Genomic DNA, 20092 nt, shown 5'->3' on the forward strand with positions numbered 1-20092 from the left:
CCCTCAGAGGACCGTAAACTAGCTTTTGTCTGACACAATTTGACTAGGGCGGAGGGTTACATTTAATATGCCTCCCGCCATAGTAGCATTTTAAGAGCTTTCCTCAGCATGTGACTTCCAAAAAATATCTTGAACAGACCAGTTTTCTGTTGTATATTGTTGTCCTTTTGGGACAAGGGGCGCGATTCTGAACGCCCATGGTGTGATGGTGATTTGTGATTGCCCCGCAGTGGAAACGAAAGGACAGAGGCGAAGGTATGCGCTCCGGTGCATACATGATCTTGTATTCCTAAGCTTTGAGGCGTTGTTGATGAGAGAAGCCATTTCTGGTTCGTGCATCCTGCGCTCAAGTAAGGGCGCGACGCAGGGTTCTGGCGACGCAGGGTTCTGGCGACGCAGGGTTCTGGCGACGCAGGGTTCTGGCGACGCAGGGTTCTGGCGACGCATGGTGCGTCTGGCGATGGCGCAGTTTTGCGACAGGATTTGCAGCACTTCTAGGTTCTTCTGTAAAACTGCCTAAGAAGTATTGCCTCCGTTTGATAGTTTGCTGGTGGTCCCAAAAGCATGTATAGCTTCGATATGGGTAATGCCTGCTTCCACGTCTTGATCGTCTCATCCATTTCCCACATATATCTACTCTCAGGGGTTCTCACTACCACCTAATATCTCCCCACAAATCTGCAAGATCTCCTTAATATCAGCATCGGTGAAACGATCATACATTTCCTCGACTATCGTATTCAGGACGGTGATGTCTGAATTGTCTTCTTCCTGCTCATCCTGCATCTGGACATCCTCGTGGCCTGCCGCTCGATTCTCAGCTTGCGCCCTGTCCGCACCTTCCGCTGAATCGAGATGCCTCTCGACTTTATCTAAAAGATCTCCATCCCCGTTCCCAACCATCTCTTCTTCTTCTTCGTTCGGCACCTCGATAGCTTCTTGTCTAGCTTCTGGTGCTTTCTTTACTCCCACACCTAGATTGATCATCACCAAGACTTCCGGCTTAGTTAGGTTGAATTTTTGGAGTCGCTGAAGGAGCGTTCTCATAAACTTTGAAGGAGGATCTGGGTATGAGAGGAGGTGGGGTGTTATGGTCTCAGTGTAGTCTGTAAACTATTGTGGAATGATCAGCGTTAGTGACAGCTGCTGGAGCACAGATATCAGCCGCAAAGGGTAAGACAAAGACTTCCTCATACATACCTCTCTTTGCACACTCCATAGTCCTCTCAAGTCTGTCACCGGATACCCACCGACTCGCGGATCCGGTTTTCGTGGTGGATGAGATCGCATAAAAGAGAGGACTTCGGAATTCGTTAGAACTGCACATTGGGGATCCAGAATCTGGTTTCAGGAGGATTAGTATGAGGGAAGGACGCAGGTGTAAGCGAATATCCTGACTCACCTTCATAGTGATGAAAATTTATCCTGGTACTTGAAGTATACGGATTCTAAGCCACTCAGAAAGATGTCAGCCACAGTTTTGGTGCGATCTGAAATTCTCCCGATTAGATCAGATAGACTACGGGTAGGAAAGCATCAATAATTGAGGTTAGTTAACAAATTATTATGATCCATCTGGTTCATGCTACCATCAACGGAGTAGTATTCTTACAACCGGAACAATTGAGGTTCGCGTCGCCGACTGCGGGACAACATGACGTGACAAGGGAAGCTGACGCCACAATCAGAGCCACAATCAATCACATGTTTCTGCTTGCATTTTATCAAAGCATCCACCGTTACGAGTCATGATGGTGTGCAACCCCTTGCGAAGCATTCTGGAAGCGGGATACACACTCGTTTCCTCCTACTAGCAGCATCTGTAGGCTTTTGCATCCGCCTGACCCGGTCACACAAACGGTCTTCTAAGAAATGGAAATTCTACAGAGGGCCAAGAACGTCTTTCAATGCGGTACTACTACTAGTAGCAGACGAAGGGGAAGAGGCGAAAGGAGGCTGATGATGGCAATTGCATCTGCATTCAGATGCCAAATCCCAAAATCCGCAATGCAGCTGTACTAAAGTACCAAGACCTGCTTCAGCAGGATTCCATGCATCTGTCCGTCTTCTGATTGGCATTGACTGATTCGAGATGCACGATAAGAAGGGCTATGGAGTTTCGATGTGTAGGGGTAGCTATCTATGCACAAACACTAGTCGTACTAGCAGTGGAGGAGTTCTTTGTGAGTTGGATTGGAAGCATGATTCATCTTTGATACGTCACGGATATCTCCTGATGTCGCGGGTGTTGTACGAAGCAGACCCCTTATTAGTGATGCATGCTTGATCGCTGGTAATCACACGTGATTCATCTTGGCATGCGGCAGCTGTTTGTTTCTAGGGCGCGGATAGCGAATGGCCAACAAATATTGAGGAGGACAAGGCGAGAACTGAATGGAATGGATACGCACAGTGTAATTGAAGTACTTGAGCAATGCCGCAGTAGTCGCTTAGGGGCACTCAAGCACTGCTACCAGTACTACTAGTAGTGGTATTTTCGCAGTACGGAGTACTACTCCATGCGGCTGGTGAGAGGACCTGTGAATTTCACATGTCAGTGACGGTAGTTCCTGGATAACTGAACTACTAGCATCAGGGAAGCTTCAATTTTCCAACGTCGTCAATCTTGGCGAATCTATGACCCGCCACTGTTAGCGAAAACTGTTAGCGAAAGGTTGACTGAGGCTTGACGGTTGACAGTTGACAGTTGACAGTTGATGCTTGCAGCTTCCTCCCACTGCCTGCAGCCAGAAAAAGTTGTTGAGGAGGCAATCCTGATTCACATGCCAGAATTTCTAATACTACCTGATCCCTCATACACTCTGCTCTTCAATTCTCCCTCTCCATCCTCACTCTGCCCAGTACTACCAGTCTACCAAACTGCTTCACTTCCTCAACACTGAGATCCTTCCCCTCCATTGGGATTCCTGCAAGCACAAACAAGTATGTACACCTTCCCTATCCACATCCAGTTGCACCTGGTGCCTTCCTTGTCGAATGTCTTATGTCTTGTATGAGCCTGCCCTGTTGGGTTCAGATTCTTTCTTCGACCTGATCTCCGTGTTTCGCCCAACTTCCACAGGATTCTGCTTGAATCGTCCTTGTCCAGATGTCTTCACCTCCTCCCAACAGCACCAAGCGTCGTCGTGCCAAAGCTAACAGGACTTCCACCAGCAAACAGTCAACTCCTTCTATGCCCCACGCCACCGCCGATATGGGTGAACCATCTATCAACGGCGATATGCCCTCCTCCCAATTCTTCTCCGTGAGTCATACCATCCATCCTGAGTTCAGCTGTCTCTCTTACATCTGGGGACTAACCTCTTTCTCTAGCACCTGCACTCCTACCCCGTGGTCCATGACTGGGTCTCAACCTTCATGAACAACCCGTATGGAGCCAGAGGTATCGACCTGACCAATGCTACCTACGCCAAATTCGTCCGCCCCACCCTTCCATATTTCAAAGGCCCATACTCCTACGTTGCACCATACGTCTCCAAGGCCGATGAGCTCGGTGACAAGAGTCTATGCAAGATCGAAGAGAAGGTGCCAATCGTCAAGTCTGAGACCAAAGAGATTCAGCAGACCGCCATGGACGTCGCCCTCTGGCCCCTCAACACGCTCGGAAGAAGCAAGGATTATGTTCTGACGACATATAGCGAAGAATATAAGAAGTGTGGTGGTGACGGTGTCATTGCAGGTTCCAAAGCAGCCGTCACCAGCTCGCTGGTCATGTCCGCGGACATCCTGAGCTGGGTCTCATCGCTGCTCAAGGCCAAAAAAGACGAGGCTCGAGACACTGTCAAGGAGAAGACTGGCAAATGAGTTGGACAGCTAGGGTATTGCAGGGTGCACGCTAAGTGAGAGGGATCCATTACTCGCGGACTGTAAGATTGTTACCCTTTTTCTTCGTGGTGGTAATGATGCACCGCATGTGGACCCCCAGCTGTTGACTGCGGTGGCATATTTTTGTTGAGTCGGAAAGACTGCCGAGGTATCACCAAACTTTCTCCGATGAAGGGTGCAAGGATTGCATTGGTCGGAGCGATTCATCAAAATCATTTCACCGAGTGCCGATTTTCTCTTCTACTCGAACATACCATAGACTTCTAGTCTTCTTTGCTTCAATAAGATTGTCACTCATCGGGCCAAGTATACCGTGTCTTAGTAGCATTGATCACGACTGTCGACCCCCTCTATGGCATCGTCTACGGCGAACCTCAACCTGTTGACGTGACGAAACATTTTTCCAACCGCCTTGTCTTGGCTCATCCATCCCAACAGCAAGTGGATCGATTTCGATCAGCTGCATGCCACTCGACGAGGCCAGTCTACAGGTACCCGCAGCTTTACATAATAGTCTGCGAAGGCGTCGAACCATTGTTCACGCTCACGCTTATGCTCACACGTGAAAAATCTCAAACACTATTCCCGTCTCCTGAGGGCCGGCTACAGTGATTCGCCTCCCATCGGAAAATCTTCACAAATGCCACCATGTGTCCAAGGAAGATCACCAGCTCTCTCTCTCTGCTTTTGTTTTCGATAATGATCTCTAAGGCATCTAGCTAGCTAGAGTGTGCGATGTGCTCGAGTACTAAGTTACTTAGTACTTAGCACTGATCTAACTCAGAGCGAAGCTCCCTCCCCTCCCCTTTTTTTTCTCTTCTTTCCTGGAAAATGCACTGAGCTCTTCTAAGCAAGTCCTGCCATGCGATGAGCGATGATGGACGAGCCAAAGCATGCATGTTCCCGCCCCCGTGATCCGAGTCCTCCTGCTGCAAGCTCTCGCAGCATGAAACGCGTGAGAAAGATGCATGACAACGGGACCGGAAAAAAGAAGCAGGGCCTTCGTATTGCCGCACCACCCAGGGGTGACTTGTATCTTTTTTTTGGGCAGGTTTCCCGTCTTCACGTCAGTGGATGTCAGGATCAGCGCGAAACGCCCTCGTTGTTCCCATACCGTATTGTCCCGTTCCCATATCTCCCCATGCGCAACAGAGGCCAACAAGGGATTCCAATCACGCCTTCAAGAAATCATCAAACTCCTTCGGGACCTCCCATCCATGAATTGCACAGGCGCGCTTGTAAGCTTCCACTGCCTCACCGACACTATACTCGCCACCAGCTGCGGCATCACCATAACCACCCCTGGCAGGCCCAGCACTCCTCTTGCCGCCGACCGGACCAACGCCAAGCCTCCCCGTGCACATCAACCGAGCCGGTTTCGGATCCAGACTACTCATCGCCAGGCGAACCTGCAACAGCACGCTCTCCACGCTACTGACCGGGCTCCAACCGCTATTCGTCAACAGCTCCATACACAGCGCCCCGCCCGCGGTGACGTGGCCACCGCCGCCATGCATGAACGGGAGGAAGCGCGGACGGATCACACGCACAAAGGGAGGCGAGATGGGGAAGTTGCTGCTGAAGCGCATCTCGAGGATGATGGAGCGGAGACCTGCGCTCTTCATGTCCTGGGCGAGCGGTAAGGAGGGTTCGAATGAGTGCATCTCCACGATCCATTGGTACATGTTGGTGATGAGGTCCTCGTTGATGTACCAGCCCAGTTCGTGGAGCGGGGTCGTGTTTTGTATGTGTAGCGTTTGTTTGAGCGTGGTGAGGAGGGCCTTGGTGGCGCTGGTCGAGGCCGAGGATGGCGGTGCCAGTAAAGGGAGAGTGGAGGCTTGGAGTTGGCCGGGCACGAAGTCTGTTTTGACGGGCTCGGTTTGGGGGATGGGCTGGGCATCTCCCTTTCGGCTGTGATTGGGCGGTGGGCTTACTGCATCCTCGTCTTCATCGTCGGACAATAGGATCGCAATATCAGACGCGTCTGTGATCATGCTTGCGGCGTCGTCTTCGCTCTTTTCGGCTTGCTCTTGAGTTGCTGAGCCTGTGACTTTGACTTTCTTGTTGCCAAGGGGCAGTGGACTCGTGACCGCTGTGGGTCGGCGTGACTTGCTGATGGCGGTGATTGGAATGATGACGGGTTGGCCGTGTACGCCAAGGGCAACATGCTTTGGGTCTTGACGGTACACGTGTTTTGGCGGTGTAGAATCGCCAAAATTTTGGCCTAATTCTCGGTTGTTGGCTTTGACAAAGAGATATCGAGCTTGGATCCAATCGATCTGGTTAACGACGTAATGAGGGTTCCTGTGCACAAATTCATTGGGGGCGTTGATGACCTCGTTCAATGCCAAAGCACTGGAAACACAGAGCTTGCTGTTACGCCAGTTGTTACTGATGCTGGTGGACGGATCCGCTGAATAATAGCCCATGCCAGAATAACCAATACTAGTTGTCGCGTGAGGACTCATGTAAACGCCATGACCATAAGCTCTACCATGCAGGGTATCGTTGAAATGGAGGCCTTCCCGTACAATGGAATGCCAGTTCGGCAGAGGGCTCCCATGCCAGGCAAATAGCGTTGGGTAGTTTCCCAGCTGCAGTCGAGTAGAAACTTCCTTGACGCAGTCCATGAACCGTTGTTCTTTGTCAGGTGCACCTTGGGCAAAGCGAAACTGCATCCACTCTTCCATCCCAGAAACGCGGTCTTCACCACCTGCAGAAGATGCTGAGGAGGATGGCCGATCAACCTGCATGATGCACGATCTGTTGGAAGCTATGATCCACCGCAATAGATTGAGAGCAGTGTCTGAGATTCTATGACGGAATCGTTTTAGTGAAGGGTCTTGAGGATGGCTTTCCAGGAAAGCTTTCATTTGCATCACATCCGGAAGGGTATCAAGTATGCAAGTGATGGAGCTCTGCTTATCGTGATCTGATAGCTCGTCGAAACTCTGGTCATACACAAAGACCTCAGCGTCAACCAATCCAACCGATGCAGATATATTTGAGATCCCGCTATCACTGGGCATGCGAGCAACGCCCGACACATAGATCAACTCGCCCAACCGAATTGTAGGGAAGAAGTTTTCTTCAACCCGTGCATGATATGCTCCTTCAAAGCATGTTGCAGTGACAACTAACCAGTCTCCAATCTTGAGGGGCCCGGGAGCTTTCCGATCGATCAGAAGCAGTTCTCGTGCCGTTGAGTCAAACCTTGAAGGAATTGGTCGAGGCACGAAGCGGGTAGCAGGTGTACTTGGAGCGCTTGCAGGTACCGAAAGAGGAGGTCTGTGATAGTGATGGTAACCTGTAATCTGGGTTGGGGCTGGTTGCGGGAGGATAGGAACCTTCAGATCGATGCCGATTGGGAAATCCTTCAGGCGACGGCCTTGAGCGCTGGCGTAGCAGAAACTAACCAATAGATCCACCACGTATGGTTGAGAGAGTATTTCCCACTCAATGCTTGGTCCAAAGCCAAGGGCCATATACTGAAACAAACAAAGAGGCTTCGAACATACATAAGGTTTGAGAGCCTCGAAATTTGTGTCAATCTTGCAGTGGCACACAAGGCAGAAATCTGTGCACCGTACAAAATGCCGGAGAACGAACTGCATTGCGGCGAGAGGAAAGGACATCAATTCTGGTAGTAGTGTTTCTCCAATGTGATCAGCAGTCACCATTTTTGGCAAGGCTTGAGAGACAGGAGGATCGCTGACGTTGAAGGAAGCTTGAGTTACATCTATCGATGTTGCGGCTTTTGACTGGATTTCGTTGAAGAATAGCTCGGCCCCGGTCCAAGAATACGAGCAAGCAATACGGTATTTGATTATAGCTGGCAGTCTTGTCAGAAGTTCATTCAGTGGCCTCCCAATGAAAAGTGGCTCAAGTGTGCCCACGGCGGTTTGAGCTGCGCTTCGTGACGATGCTTGTCCCTGTTCGACCACGTTCGATGCCTTGGACTGTCCCGAAAGCTGACTGAATGCGTTGGTGGCTTCGGTGATTGTTGGTTTGTATTGTTGACAAAGTGCGACACGGAATTCAGTTCTGGATATGCCTGACTTCGTTTCTTCCTTGACATCTTCAATGTTCTTGTATCCGTTGCCGTAGCGAATCAGGAAGATGAGATAATGGTTTCTTTTGAGTCCCCACGCTTTCAGAGCCTCTTCTGAGATACCCAGCTTCGCTATCCTGACCGAAACACATACGATGCCACTTTGTTCCAGGTTGCCGAGGACGCCAATCTTGAAACCAGCCTCTTTAACTAAGCGCAGATCTGATCTGATTCTGGCTTTCACTTCCCTTTCTAGGATCGGTCTGCTACCACCGTCCTTGAATGCAGCTTCGGTGGGCTTTTCAGACGTTGGCGAGTGGGTAGACCACATATCGGCGTCGCTGTCGTCCTCGATCAGGGGGTCGTCCTCGTCGATGGCATCGGAAGATTCAGGATCGCCGTCCGGTTTGTCTTTTCCTAACAAAGCATGGTTGATCGCTGTTGAGACTTCAAGGAGCATCTGGGAAATACTCCGACCAGAGACAGAGGGCTGTACCGATTGTACGGCCTCGTTAACGGCACTCGGCGCATTTTCTGAGGTAGTGAAAAGGAAATATGAGTGATCCGAGGGATAGTCGGACACGTCTAGAGAGATTTTAGCACAATGTCAAACCCACGATGTATGTTCCTTGACTTGGAAGACAGTTATGATTCTTTGGAGTGGTTTTGGGAGGACGATGTACCAGATACCATAGCGTCAATCGCAATCTCTTCCACGGAGAAGGCTAAAGACTGAAACATGAACTTGATGGTGCCATCATCGTCGCCGCCAGTGACATCGGAGACCTGAGCGAAGCGGCCAGGCAGAGCAGCGTCTCGAAGATCATTGACAAATGCTTTACGGCCCATCTTGAAGTCCTCATGGGAGTGACACCAATCAACGGCCCAAGCGAGTGGTGGTGACGAGTACCCAACGTAGCCAGCCAAAAACAGAGAGGCCCAGATCAAACTGTATTGACAACTGACGGCATATAGCGATATTCCCAGCTTTGGTGGAATCACTTCCTGGTATCTAAAAAGAGCAGCCTTGGGCCATAATTTTGTGGGAGCGTTCCTAGAATGAGAAGCAGAAGTGAACGAACACCTTATGTTCAGGGCACAGTGATATTTTCAAGGCATTCACTGCCATTAAAGAACACTAAAGAGTCAAAAGAAACACCTAGTCATCTGTTGTGGTGGGACTTGTGCCTTTTGCCCAAACACTTGCATATCAGGCAGCAACAAGCAGGCTGACACAAGAAACACACCAATCTAGCATTAATATGGCAAGGCGAACATCTAACACTCGAACCTACTAGAATAATAGCAACTTGGTGTGGTTATGAGTCTTGTGAATTTCCCAGTAACATTCATGCATCTGGTATCGTTGCTGAAAAATTAAGTTAGTTGGATTGCTGGAAAGGAAGATACATTTGTAGTTTGACCACCAATCACGATTCACCATGCCATTGGGAACGATCTCTCAGTCAGGTTCTGTCGCGAAACCTTCCAAACAGTCCGACATGATGGCTCAATTGCTTCACTAATGGCGTTGACTATCATCGGTCAGATGGTCTGTAGGTTGAAAGCTACACGATGCCTGCTCGAGTCTTGCAGGAGTCCTCACCAATCTCCATAACGACACCGGCCAATGATAGCTCAAACCTAGACTTCACCGCTACCACATTCGACCCTGTCTCTTTCCTGAACGAATCTCTTCCCGCCCCATCGCTATCATTGACCTTGACGCCGGATCAGGCTCGACCAAGGGATTTGTCACTTCAACAAGTCTCAACGCAGACGCAGGCTTTCCTCGCCCAAATCAATGCTCAGAATATCCGTTCCGCTAGCACTCTTTCCCAACTGACGGACGAGATCTTACGAAGTGGCAGTCGGCTTGCATATGAAGTAGAGGTGCTGCGTGGAGACGCGAACGCTCTCCATGACAGTCTTACAGACGCTCTTCAGGAGGACATTCAGAAATTCACTTTCGCAGATACAACAGCAGATGGTAGGGATGTCGCTGTAGGGGAGGAGCAGCTCAATGGCTCTACACATAGCAACGAGCCAGCTTTTATCAGCCAGCTACGGATGCTGGCGCAAGTGAAAGCGCGGCTAGAAGAAGTCATCAATGTTTTTGGCGAAGCTATGAAATGGCCTCTGGCTCCATCACAGCTCTCCCTTACCTCCTCCTTGATTTCGGTGTCAGCACCAGAGCCCGGATCAGAAAGTCACAGTCGGGAGGAGAAGGGGAGGGAATATGCGAACAAAGCCAAAGCGGAAATTGTTGAGCTTTTGAACAACACTACCGGGGTCCCTAATGTAGAAGCTGCTGCCAGGAGAGTGGACGCATTTAGATCGTTGTTGGCTGTATGGAAGGGCACTGCAGAGGAACGAGCTAGGACCAAATTTGTTGACAGTTTGAGTAAACTTGTGGAGGAAAAACGAAGACAACTAGAGGCTCGATCCCTGTCACAGCCTCTACAAGACACGAATGCTGGGGCGCAGCGGTCAAACTCAACACCAGGGAGGCCATCTGCAGGACAGCCACGAGAGCGTCTCGGAAATGAGACGGGTAGTGGAGGTGGTTTGTTCAGGAATCTGCAAAGACTTCGAGATGAAATCTACCTGGACTGAGAAAGGTGCATGACGGGTGGAGATCACAGACAACAGTCTAGACAAACATTGACCCGGCTGCTCTATGTGCTGTCGAATCATGAATGGCCCCCTTTGTTTGAGCGTACCAAGAGAGCCTTCTAATGGTATGTCCCAGTCGCGAGGCGAGTAAGCTTGTGGCATCTCTGGAGAATCTCGCATTGAAATTTCTGGAATGCTTTATGAAGGTCTCATGCGCTGTTAATTGCTACTGGGATATTCCCAGGCACGTCATGATAAGCTCGGAACACTCCAGCACCTGCATCATCAGGCACCACACTTAAAATCTGAGTGGCGTGAAGAACCATCTGTTCTTGCCACTTTGGTATCTCTCCTCCAATGCCTTCTTGACTGTCTTCTTCGCCTCTTCCCGTTGGCTGATTTCCTTGAATGTGTCGTTGCTCACCACTCCTTTCAGTCCTTCCAGTTCTAGTGTGTATCGTGTAGGCATGAGATGGTTGTAGTTGATCATTTTGATGAAGGGTTTGACTTTGCTCCGTTTCTCCATCCGTTTTTTGCCCATGCGACGTGTGACTTTTGTTGGATATCGTTCAATGCCTGCGACCAAAGCATAGGGGAAAGGATGTTGCTTTGTGCCTGTGTCCATCGGTTGTATTATCACGACCTGAATGAGCAAATGTCAGTCTACTGGTTCAGACATCTCACTTCACCAAGAGCTATTGTTCCAACTACGACGGTACCTTCTTGCCCGCATATCTCCCCCGTGTAATAATGGCAACTCGGCCTACTTTGAGGACTGGTATCGGAGGTTAGCCGTTGCGTCGATGCTTGTGAGGAGCAAGTAAAACCACTTACACTTCATCCTGCAGGCAAGACACGAATAACCTGCGGTTTTGTCGTTATTGTGAGTTGAGATAATACTCAAGGGAAATTTAGCAGTTTTGGAGTTGCGAATTTGTGTGATTGTGGCAGACGACACCTGATTGGTTACCGGCAGCCCTAAGCCGAAGTGGTAAGCGCAGTTCCGAGCGTGGCTTGGCAAGTGTTTGTTTACTCGGATTTCCTCATGCTTGCTAGTGTATCGGTATATTGAATTGAATCCTAGGTATACCAGGAAGTATAGGCGCCAACATATCCGTGGACCTGCGCACGGCGAAGAGGATCATACGTATTATATCAATTGCCTGCAAAACATCAAGAGCAAAAAGTATGGTTGATTTCCCTCTCTCGAAGCTTATGCGCGTGCATTCCTGAAGTGCATTCTTCAACACCACGTTTTACGAGTCGGAAGCATTCGCCGACAAGCTTTGGCCATGCCTTCAATTAGACGAGATGAGTCGCGGGAGTCGCGGGAGTCTCGGGATCGAGACCGAGATTCGCTTGTGCTGAAGCATCAACATTCCTTCTCTGAATCTGGCAGAGCGTCTGTTCCTATGTGAGTCTTGCTTACAACTTCAGAGCGCTGTCACGGGCGCTGACGTGGTGGACTAGGTGGGATAGCTCTGATCCTGAAAGAGCCCCTCCTCCACTACCATTGAATCCAGGTACCTCGTCGAGCCCAGCCGCACGACCCAATACCTCTGCGAAAATTGAAGAGGCAGCCGCGCTGATCACAGCGAAAGCCCGCGATAATGCACCAAGCACTTATACCACCAATGTTATGTCCAGCGGATCCCCGGAGAAAAGCCTTGTCAAACCACATCACCGACGTTTGCAATCGGTCCAAAACAGCAATGTTCGAGGTTTGAGTGACTCGCTCGAGAGACGTTCTCCAGAAAAAGGTCTGCGAGCTTCGAGAACATCAGAATTTGAGAGTCGTTCTGCGGAAAGGAGTCCAACAAGGGAAGGTTCAGAGACTCCGACACCAACCGGCAGAGCCACCCCTAATTATCTCAGCAAACCAATTCTGGGCGAGAATACACCACCATCCGCTACGATGCTCGCTCTGCAGTCGATGCGATCACGTGCCGAGTCTGAAGCTCCGCTGTCGAACATCACCAATTCCTCGAGCAACATGGGACGAGCTCCGTACACATTTGATGCTATTTCATCTCAAATTCTTAGTCTCACCAGTATTGCCACAAATCTGCAAAGAGAAATGGCGGCTCTGAGTAAGCGTAGTAAAGACAATGCTACGGATCTGATAAGTCTGAAAGAGGCTACCAATTCCCGGGATGAGGATATCCGCAAGAGTTTGAAAGATCTTTTACTAAATCTAGACGCGAAGTTCTTGACTGCACCAGAGACTTCACGCTCGACACCGACTCCCGGATTATACCTGGATAATAAAGCTCACAACTCGACGCCGGCAAGGAAGAACTTTAGTCTGCCACGAATCCCGAGCCCAAACAGTTTCAGTGTAGCTATGGAACGAGAACTCACTGCATCTCCATCGATCGTGTCTACGGACGGGGCGGCCAGTATTGCGCTACTTGAGAAGGTCTTACGAGAAATGGGCACCAAAGATGGTCAGGAGAAGATTTTAAAAACCCTAGAGAGAGTCAAATCTAGCTCGAAAGAGTCCCGCGTCGATCAGTCACTTATGAGCAAGCTGGAAGAGATTCTGCAGCTATTGAAGGATAGCTCGGCTAGCCACGCCCTTGTTCGTTCCTCCCAGAGCTCGCGCACCACAGGACTTTCCAACCCAGATGCCGAGCCTGGGCAATTAGCCCGTGCGATACAGGATCTCAACGTTAGTGAAAATAAGAAGGCGGACGAAAACACTTCTACCCCTGACTTCATCAATGATGAGGTTATGAAAATCCTGAAACGCGTCAAGCAATCTGTGTCCGAAGGAGGTGGGTTGACTAACGAAGTCAAAGCACTTGTTCGGGAACTTAGGGGCGAAGTGCTGGGCATGGGACGCGAGATTGCTAGAAAACTTGAGCAGGCCGAGTCGTCCTACAAGTCGTCAAGGAACGACAGCCAAGGCCCCGGGCGGGAAGAGATTGCTCAGATAGTTGAAGATGGTCTGCACGAGCTCAAACAGCACATGGATCAGCTGATTCGCGAAAACCGACGACAATCGGCAGCAAGCACGAGAAGTATAGCGGATACGCAAGAGGTCGTTCTAGCCGTGCAAGCTGCTCTTGCCGAGATACCAAAGCCTAGACAGGAGCCCATTCGAGATCCAGCGGCGGAGCGTGAGGAATTGCTGAGCGCCGTCAGAGAAGCTTGGGAGGATTGCAAACCAGAAATCGCGCTCGAGCACTTCGGCCTAGAACGAGATGAAATCCTTGACACTCTCAAAGAAGGCCTTCGCTCATACCAACCACAACACCCGGAAATCAGAGAGGTTGGAGCCAGTTATGAAGAGGTGCTTGACGCTGTTCAGAAAGGGCTGGCCGACTTCAAGCCACCCCCGATTGACACGGACGCAAGTCTCACGCGAGAGGAGATCCTCATGTCAGTCAGAGAGTGTCTAGAAAGCTTTGAATTCCCAATGCCTGTTCCCCCCACGCCCCTTGCAAAGGAACCGAATCTTACCCGCGATGATGTTGTCGATGCTGTCAAAGAAGGCTTGGATAACCAAAGCCACACCACCAAAGAGATCGAATTCAACCGAGACGATCTCTTTGACGCAGTCAAAGCTGGACTCGAAGGTGCACGAACCCCGATGGGTGGTGTGGGTGAGCAAGTGTTGGAACAGATGCACGAATTCCTTGCAAGCATGAAGAGCGAGTTCAAGCAGTACAGTGCAGCTAACGGCAAAGATACCGAGCAGGTGCTTGACGCCATGAAAGACGGCCTCGAGGAACTCAGAGCTGATATAGAATCCTATGTCGATCGGGCTGCGGACGTGACCGGCAAAGACGAAATAATTGACACGGTCAAAGATGGCTTCAGGGCAATGCAAGCTGACATTGAGAAGGTCTCAGGCAATCGAGGTGGACATGTGAATACACCCGAACTGCTTGATGCTATGGAAAAAGAGTTCGAGCACCTCCGGGACTCCCTCCACAAGTCTCTCACTCGTGCAAATACCTCAACAGATAGTGCCGAGATTCTTGACGCGATCCGTGACTTGTCGGAGGAACGGGGGTCAAGCTTGAGTAGTAATGGTGAAGATATTGCTCGCCTGGTTAAGGAAGAGCTCGAGCACATGCGAAGTACATTAGCCGGGACGCTTGTGCGTGCTGCGTCCAACGTGGACCGCGAAGAAATCCTGGAGGCAATCCGCGAAGGACTTGAGGCTCATCAGAGTCCGAGAAAAGCGGATGGCAATGAAAGTATCCTTTCCAACACAAGTGAGCTGTTGGACGCTTTTCAGGATGGCGTGGATGGCATCCGATCGGATATGGAGAAGCTCATGAATCGACCGGTCGACATGAGCACAAGTTATGAGATCTTGGATACTCTCAAAGCTGGATTGGACAGTGTGCGGTCTGACATAGAACGCCTCTATACCACACAAAGGGACCTTTCCGATACGGCGACAGCGCGGGGTCAAGAGGTCGTCGTGCATGATGAAAATCTCATATCTACCGAGATCGAAGGCTTGAAGGTCATGATCACGCAGCTGAGGATAAAGGTAGAAGCTCTCGACGTGATGCCTCCAGAACGAGAGCCTCTTCACAAGGATGATTTCGCTGAGGTTCGCGCTGCGCTGCAGGAAGTGCAAGCAGCTGTCCTTCACTTTGGTGATGTAAAAAGCAGCTCCAGCAGTGACAACATGGCTACCAAGGACGACACCGATGCCATTGAAATTCTGTTACGCAATGTCAAAGCCAAGCTTGATGACTTTAGCCTACCGGATGTCGATGGGCTCGCAAAGTCCGTCCACTTGGATTCGATAGAAGACATGGTGCGCGAAACGAAGCATCTTGTGGAACAGACCGATGCTCATGCACGCGGCGAGCATGCATCAAAAGAAGATTTGAGCATCGTGCAGTTGCTTCTGAGAGACGTGGCCGCGGGAGTAGAGGAGCTTCAAGACAAGGTCACAATACTGTCTAGCGACGACGATCGCGTCACCAAAACAGATCTACAGGTCGTGGAGACGTTGTGCTTGGACACCAAGACCCAGCTTGATGAGTTCACGTCCGTCGACTTTGCAGCTCTGCCCACCAAAGACGATTTTAAAACCGTTCATAACACCATCAAGACCTTCCAAGAGAGCATCGAAGCAGAAAACGAGCTTACCGCGCAGGCGTTTGAGGCTCGCAAGATCGAACACGGAGGACTGGCAACAAAGATCGAGGATGTGAAAGGCATCCTCAGTGAGATCCGGGGAGAAATGATTGAGAAGCTCGACGGCAGCGAGGAAGGTATTGTCGAATTGTCGAAGGTTCTTGGGCATCACCACGAAAGCATGAGCAAATATGCATCCGCAGAGAGCATCAGCGAACTCATGGATCTGATCAGGACGGAATTCGAGAAGCAGCATGAGGAGCAAGGGAAAAGCCGTAACGATGTTGAGGAAGGGAATGCCGCATTGCTTTTCAAGCACGATGAAGTCCAAGCAGCCATCTCCAGCGAGTTGTCTGTCAAGATCGAAGACAAGTTCAGCGAGCTTATGGCCAAGTACGACGATGCACAGATGTCGAACGAGAACAAGCTCAACACTCTTGAAGAGAGAGATGGCAAGCATCTTGAAGCATTGACCACCACCAAAGCCGTGGTCGATGACCTGAAACTGCTCATCGACACTCTCGGCTCGACCACGACAGAGGCCTGTGATAGGATCTCTGATGACTCCAAGACGGTCTTCAATCGCGTTGCTGACGCCAACTCGAAGCTTGATGTGCTACACCAGACTTCTGCCAATCAGCACGCTTTGACAAGAGAAGAGGTGGCAAAGACACTAGCTACTGCAATGCGGCTCGAAGGCTCACTCCTAGAACACCAGCCTGCCGTGTTGGGCGCCATCAAAGAAGTCATGAACATCATCACCCAACACTACGAGCACTCACAAGCTCACTACCAGCACTCCCAATCCGCAACCGAAGAGCTTCGCTCGAATATCAACGCCATCCCCTCTACCATCCCAAGGAGTACGATGACAGCCAAGTGCACGACAAGCTCAATGTCCTGCTCAACCACGCCAGCGGTGCAAAAGAGGCACTCAACAAGATGGAGGCAAATGTCTCAGACACCAGAGAATCCCTCGCCAACATGGAGAAACTGGACATGATCCACGAGCAGATGCTCGCAACCGCGGGAGAAGTCTCCAGCATGATCATCACGCAGACGCGGTTGATGGCCGAGCACCACGACTCTCGCGCAACAGAAGCAGCAGAAGCGGGTATCGCGTTGGAGAAGCGCGTAGCCCAAAAGGAGAGGGTCGAGGCCGAAGTCGTGGCTCTTACGTGCGAGAAGAACGATCTCCTCAGCGCGGTGGAAGCGCTGAAGAGGGAGAAGGAAGGGCTGAGTGGACAGGCCAAGCGATTAACGCGAGAAGTAGCCAAGCTCGAGACAGCGCTCAGCATCCGACAAGAAGAGATGCGAGAGATGGACTTGCGGGCGGAGAAGTTGGAGCGCAGGATCCTGGAGGGCGTCATGGATCATGCCAAGTCACTGAACATGATCCGGCCGGTCGCTGCAGGGAGCAAGAAGAGCAGAGCTGCGGAACGGGATCGAGCGATGAGTTTGAAGAGGGTGGTGAGTACTTCTTCGACCGCTACTGCCAGGACGGTGGGGACGGTGAAGGACGGCACCACCACCAACAGCGGTACGGGCTCGACGCTGGGGAATGCGGTGGGTATGGCGCTGAAGAAGCGGACGCCCCTTTCCAGCGCGGCGAACTCGATGGTGTCTTCCTCGCGATCTAGTGGTGGTGCTACTGTTGAACGCAGGATCCTTAGTACGAGCCATGTTATGGGCAACCGGCCACGCGATCAGCCAGCCACGAATGAGAGGGCATTGATGCTCGCACCGACGGCGAATGCAAACAACTCTGGCCTGATGAATCTCAAGCGCAGTCATTCCGTCAAGAGCAATCCGAGCAGTTACTACGGTGGACGGAAGGCTTCGTGGAATGGTCGCGGCATGACGGATCTGAGCATGGTCTCGTCTGCGGACAAAGAGAATGAGATCCTGACCGAAGAAGAAGAAGACGAGGAAGAGGGGAGTCAAGGAGAGGACGGCAGTGAGGCGGGCACGGAAAGAAGGACCTCCTTCTCCGGCACCAGTGCAATGTACACTGATAGTCTGACATACGGCACTGGCAGTACGCTGAGCCGCAACACCTCCGATGCTGGGAGGTCGGTCAGCTATGCCAGCTCCGCGGCTGGTGTGGTCGGTGGTGCGACGGAGGAGAGTATCGAGGAAGAAGTGGAGGACGACGACGACAAAGAGGAAGAGGAAGACCAGGCTGCGGGACAAGAAACGCCACCTGCCAGCATGGAGACCAGGGATGGAGAGGGAGACGCAACTCAAGACGACGAGTCGGCCAAAATCCTAGCCCTGCTCGGTCCACCCACCTCTTCCTCTGTCGTCTCCGCCACCAGCACCGTGTCCTCATCGCTCACATCCGCAGATGACGACCAAGACGCATCCTCTCCGCCTTCGCCTTCGCCTTCGCCTTCTGTCGCCGACGACGACCACGATCACGAGCAGCAGCAGCAGCAGGAACTTACCCTCGCCACCGCGCTCTCAGACCTGCAACCACCCAAACCGGCCTTTGCAAAGGCAGACAAGAGAGGCGATGTGGTCACGTACAATGAAGGCCAGCAGCATAGCGATAGCGGGTTAGGATCGGAGCCTCAGACGGCGGATGTGGAGAGGATGGGCGCGGCGGCCGAGTATTTTCAGAGGGATACCAAGTTTTGAGCAGATTCCCCCAGTCCCCAGGCTGGTGAAGCGAAGGGGGTTAGTTAGGGCCAGATGGGGAAGTAGAGCGGCTCGGGGCGCGGGGAGGGGGTTTAAACTGGAAGCAGAAGAAGATGAAGATGGCATGGCATGGCATGGCATGGCATGGTATCCCTTTGGGTTGTGTGTGATATGCTGCTTGCCCTTCGTGTTGAGGAAGATATTTTCCTGGGTTGGTTGCGTACGGAAAAAGCGAACGAGCGAGTGATCGAGGCGTACAGCAGTTAGGGGCTTTTGGGTACATTGCGTTATGATTGGGTAGTAGGTATGGATGAGTAGGGGCAGGGTACGTTCGAGTTATGCAATATGCAAATCAGGGTCCAAATAAGAGAATGTATTCCTTTCAACTGCAAAGTTTTCCTACTCGTTCTGCGGCTTTTCCCGTTTTCAAGGCCAGGCTTGATTGCCATGTTGCTGGGCCTATTGTGTACCTCGTGATGTTTGGGTTTCCTCTAGTTAGTTGTGTGCATCACTCTGGCTTTGAAGGAATGCGAAGCGAGGCGAGGCGAGGCGGGGACTTGATTTGCATGTTTAAAACGAATGACCCTTCTTCTGGTGTTCGCGATACCTTCGATTGACGGACACATTGCGGTTGGTCATTGATGTGTCTTCTCTGTTCTCACCACTCACTCACTCTGTCGTATGTAGTAAATTTTGCGCATTTTGCTAATTGGTTACTATACTGCAAACGCGACCATGATCTAACAGGGCATCCATCATTGGATCATCAATGCGCGGCTCACTCAGCTAAGTTAACTAGTTAGACGAATCATGATGTCTCATCAGAACTTTGATAACGCGAGCTACGATATTTTAAGCCTAAAGCGACTTGGTTTACGGAGTACTCTTTGAATGCGTTAAGGTCTTTTTGGTGTCTATTCGTTCGTCCAGACTAGTTGAAGATATGTTGATGGCTGGGTCATGGTGATCGATTAGAAAATACGCAAAATTTACGACAGAGTGGTGGATGGGGAAGTGTGATGGAGAGAGAGGTGCAGAGTTAGGAGGATGGCGAGCTGACTCTGTTGCTGGGTATTGGTTAAAGACCTGAGCATGGAATGGAAGGGTGCAAATATCCCGGGAGTCCGGCGGTCTGTGCCTTGGACACGGGACCTTCGGACTGTTCTCCCCCAGACTTGATGGGTTGGAGTGATTCTCTAGCAGCCCTGTACATGACATGGCTTACACGATACTGAACGAGTAAGAAAGGGAGGGATGGGAGATGAAGGTCTTCACGTCCAGGAGAAAGCTGCCTTGCCACACTGGACGGCACTTGCTTGGGATGTATTGATGGTGATTACGTACGCTTCTTCGCCACGATTGCACCTCTCATCCATCAGGTCAGGTCAGGTATTCTGTGATGACCTTCCTTCTGAGACCGTTGAAATTTGTCATCCGCACTTCTCTCCAGCAGCTCGTGGATCTTGAAGTACATTATTTTGCGATCTCTGTACAAATGGGAAGAATGAGAGCTTTGAATATGGAGATGAGGATGCTGCGGTAGGGAAGGAGTACAGGATAGAGTGCCCAAGCCAATTGCAGTCACTGCTCCGTGGTCCGAAGTGTCCGTCGAAAACCCCACTGAGGGAGGAGCAGGTTGTGAGCCTCCTCTGTTGATAGTGGGGCTGTTATCACTCTGAGAGTCATCAAGGCCAACGACCGTAGTCGTGGTTCGATGGCTAAGGGTCAGAGCATAATGCTGACCTATAGCTTGGCTCGGTTTCTGCAGGGTAGAGCAAGAAGGTGAGATATAACAACGTTAGATCGGTCAGGAACTGCGACTTCAGAGCC

General features: G+C 51.0%; 5 protein-coding genes across 5 annotated transcripts; 3 read left to right on the forward strand and 2 right to left on the reverse strand.

The window, feature by feature from the left end:
* Positions 1-639: 639 nt before the first annotated feature.
* Positions 640-1408, reverse strand: EPUS_04773 (uncharacterized protein; the record flags this gene model as incomplete). The annotated part of the gene is made up of 3 exons (XM_007803417.1): positions 640-1113; positions 1201-1341; positions 1403-1408. The coding sequence occupies 3 exons, from the start codon at positions 1406-1408 to the stop codon at positions 640-642; spliced, it is 621 nt and encodes a 206-aa protein (XP_007801608.1).
* A 1701-nt stretch (positions 1409-3109) lies between these two features.
* On the forward strand, positions 3110-3825 carry EPUS_04774 (uncharacterized protein; the record flags this gene model as incomplete). Its single annotated transcript, XM_007803418.1, has 2 exons — positions 3110-3265; positions 3334-3825. 2 exons carry the CDS (start codon positions 3110-3112, stop codon positions 3823-3825), a joined length of 648 nt encoding a protein of 215 aa, XP_007801609.1.
* A 1193-nt stretch (positions 3826-5018) lies between these two features.
* On the reverse strand, positions 5019-8746 carry EPUS_04775 (uncharacterized protein; the record flags this gene model as incomplete). The annotated part of the gene is made up of 2 exons (XM_007803419.1): positions 5019-8482; positions 8581-8746. 2 exons carry the CDS (start codon positions 8744-8746, stop codon positions 5019-5021), a joined length of 3630 nt encoding a protein of 1209 aa, XP_007801610.1.
* A 726-nt stretch (positions 8747-9472) lies between these two features.
* Positions 9473-10513, forward strand: EPUS_04776 (uncharacterized protein; the record flags this gene model as incomplete). The annotated part of the gene is made up of 1 exon (XM_007803420.1): positions 9473-10513. One exon carries the CDS (start codon positions 9473-9475, stop codon positions 10511-10513), a length of 1041 nt encoding a protein of 346 aa, XP_007801611.1.
* A 1292-nt stretch (positions 10514-11805) lies between these two features.
* Positions 11806-18262, forward strand: EPUS_04777 (uncharacterized protein; the record flags this gene model as incomplete). The annotated part of the gene is made up of 3 exons (XM_007803421.1): positions 11806-11927; positions 11984-16501; positions 16540-18262. The coding sequence occupies 3 exons, from the start codon at positions 11806-11808 to the stop codon at positions 18260-18262; spliced, it is 6363 nt and encodes a 2120-aa protein (XP_007801612.1).
* Between the last annotated feature and the right edge of the window lie 1830 nt (positions 18263-20092).

The sequence above is a fragment of the Endocarpon pusillum genome (assembly GCF_000464535.1).
Source record: "Endocarpon pusillum Z07020 unplaced genomic scaffold scaffold2274, whole genome shotgun sequence".
In the NCBI taxonomy this organism is placed as follows: Eukaryota; Fungi; Ascomycota; class Eurotiomycetes; order Verrucariales; family Verrucariaceae; genus Endocarpon; species Endocarpon pusillum.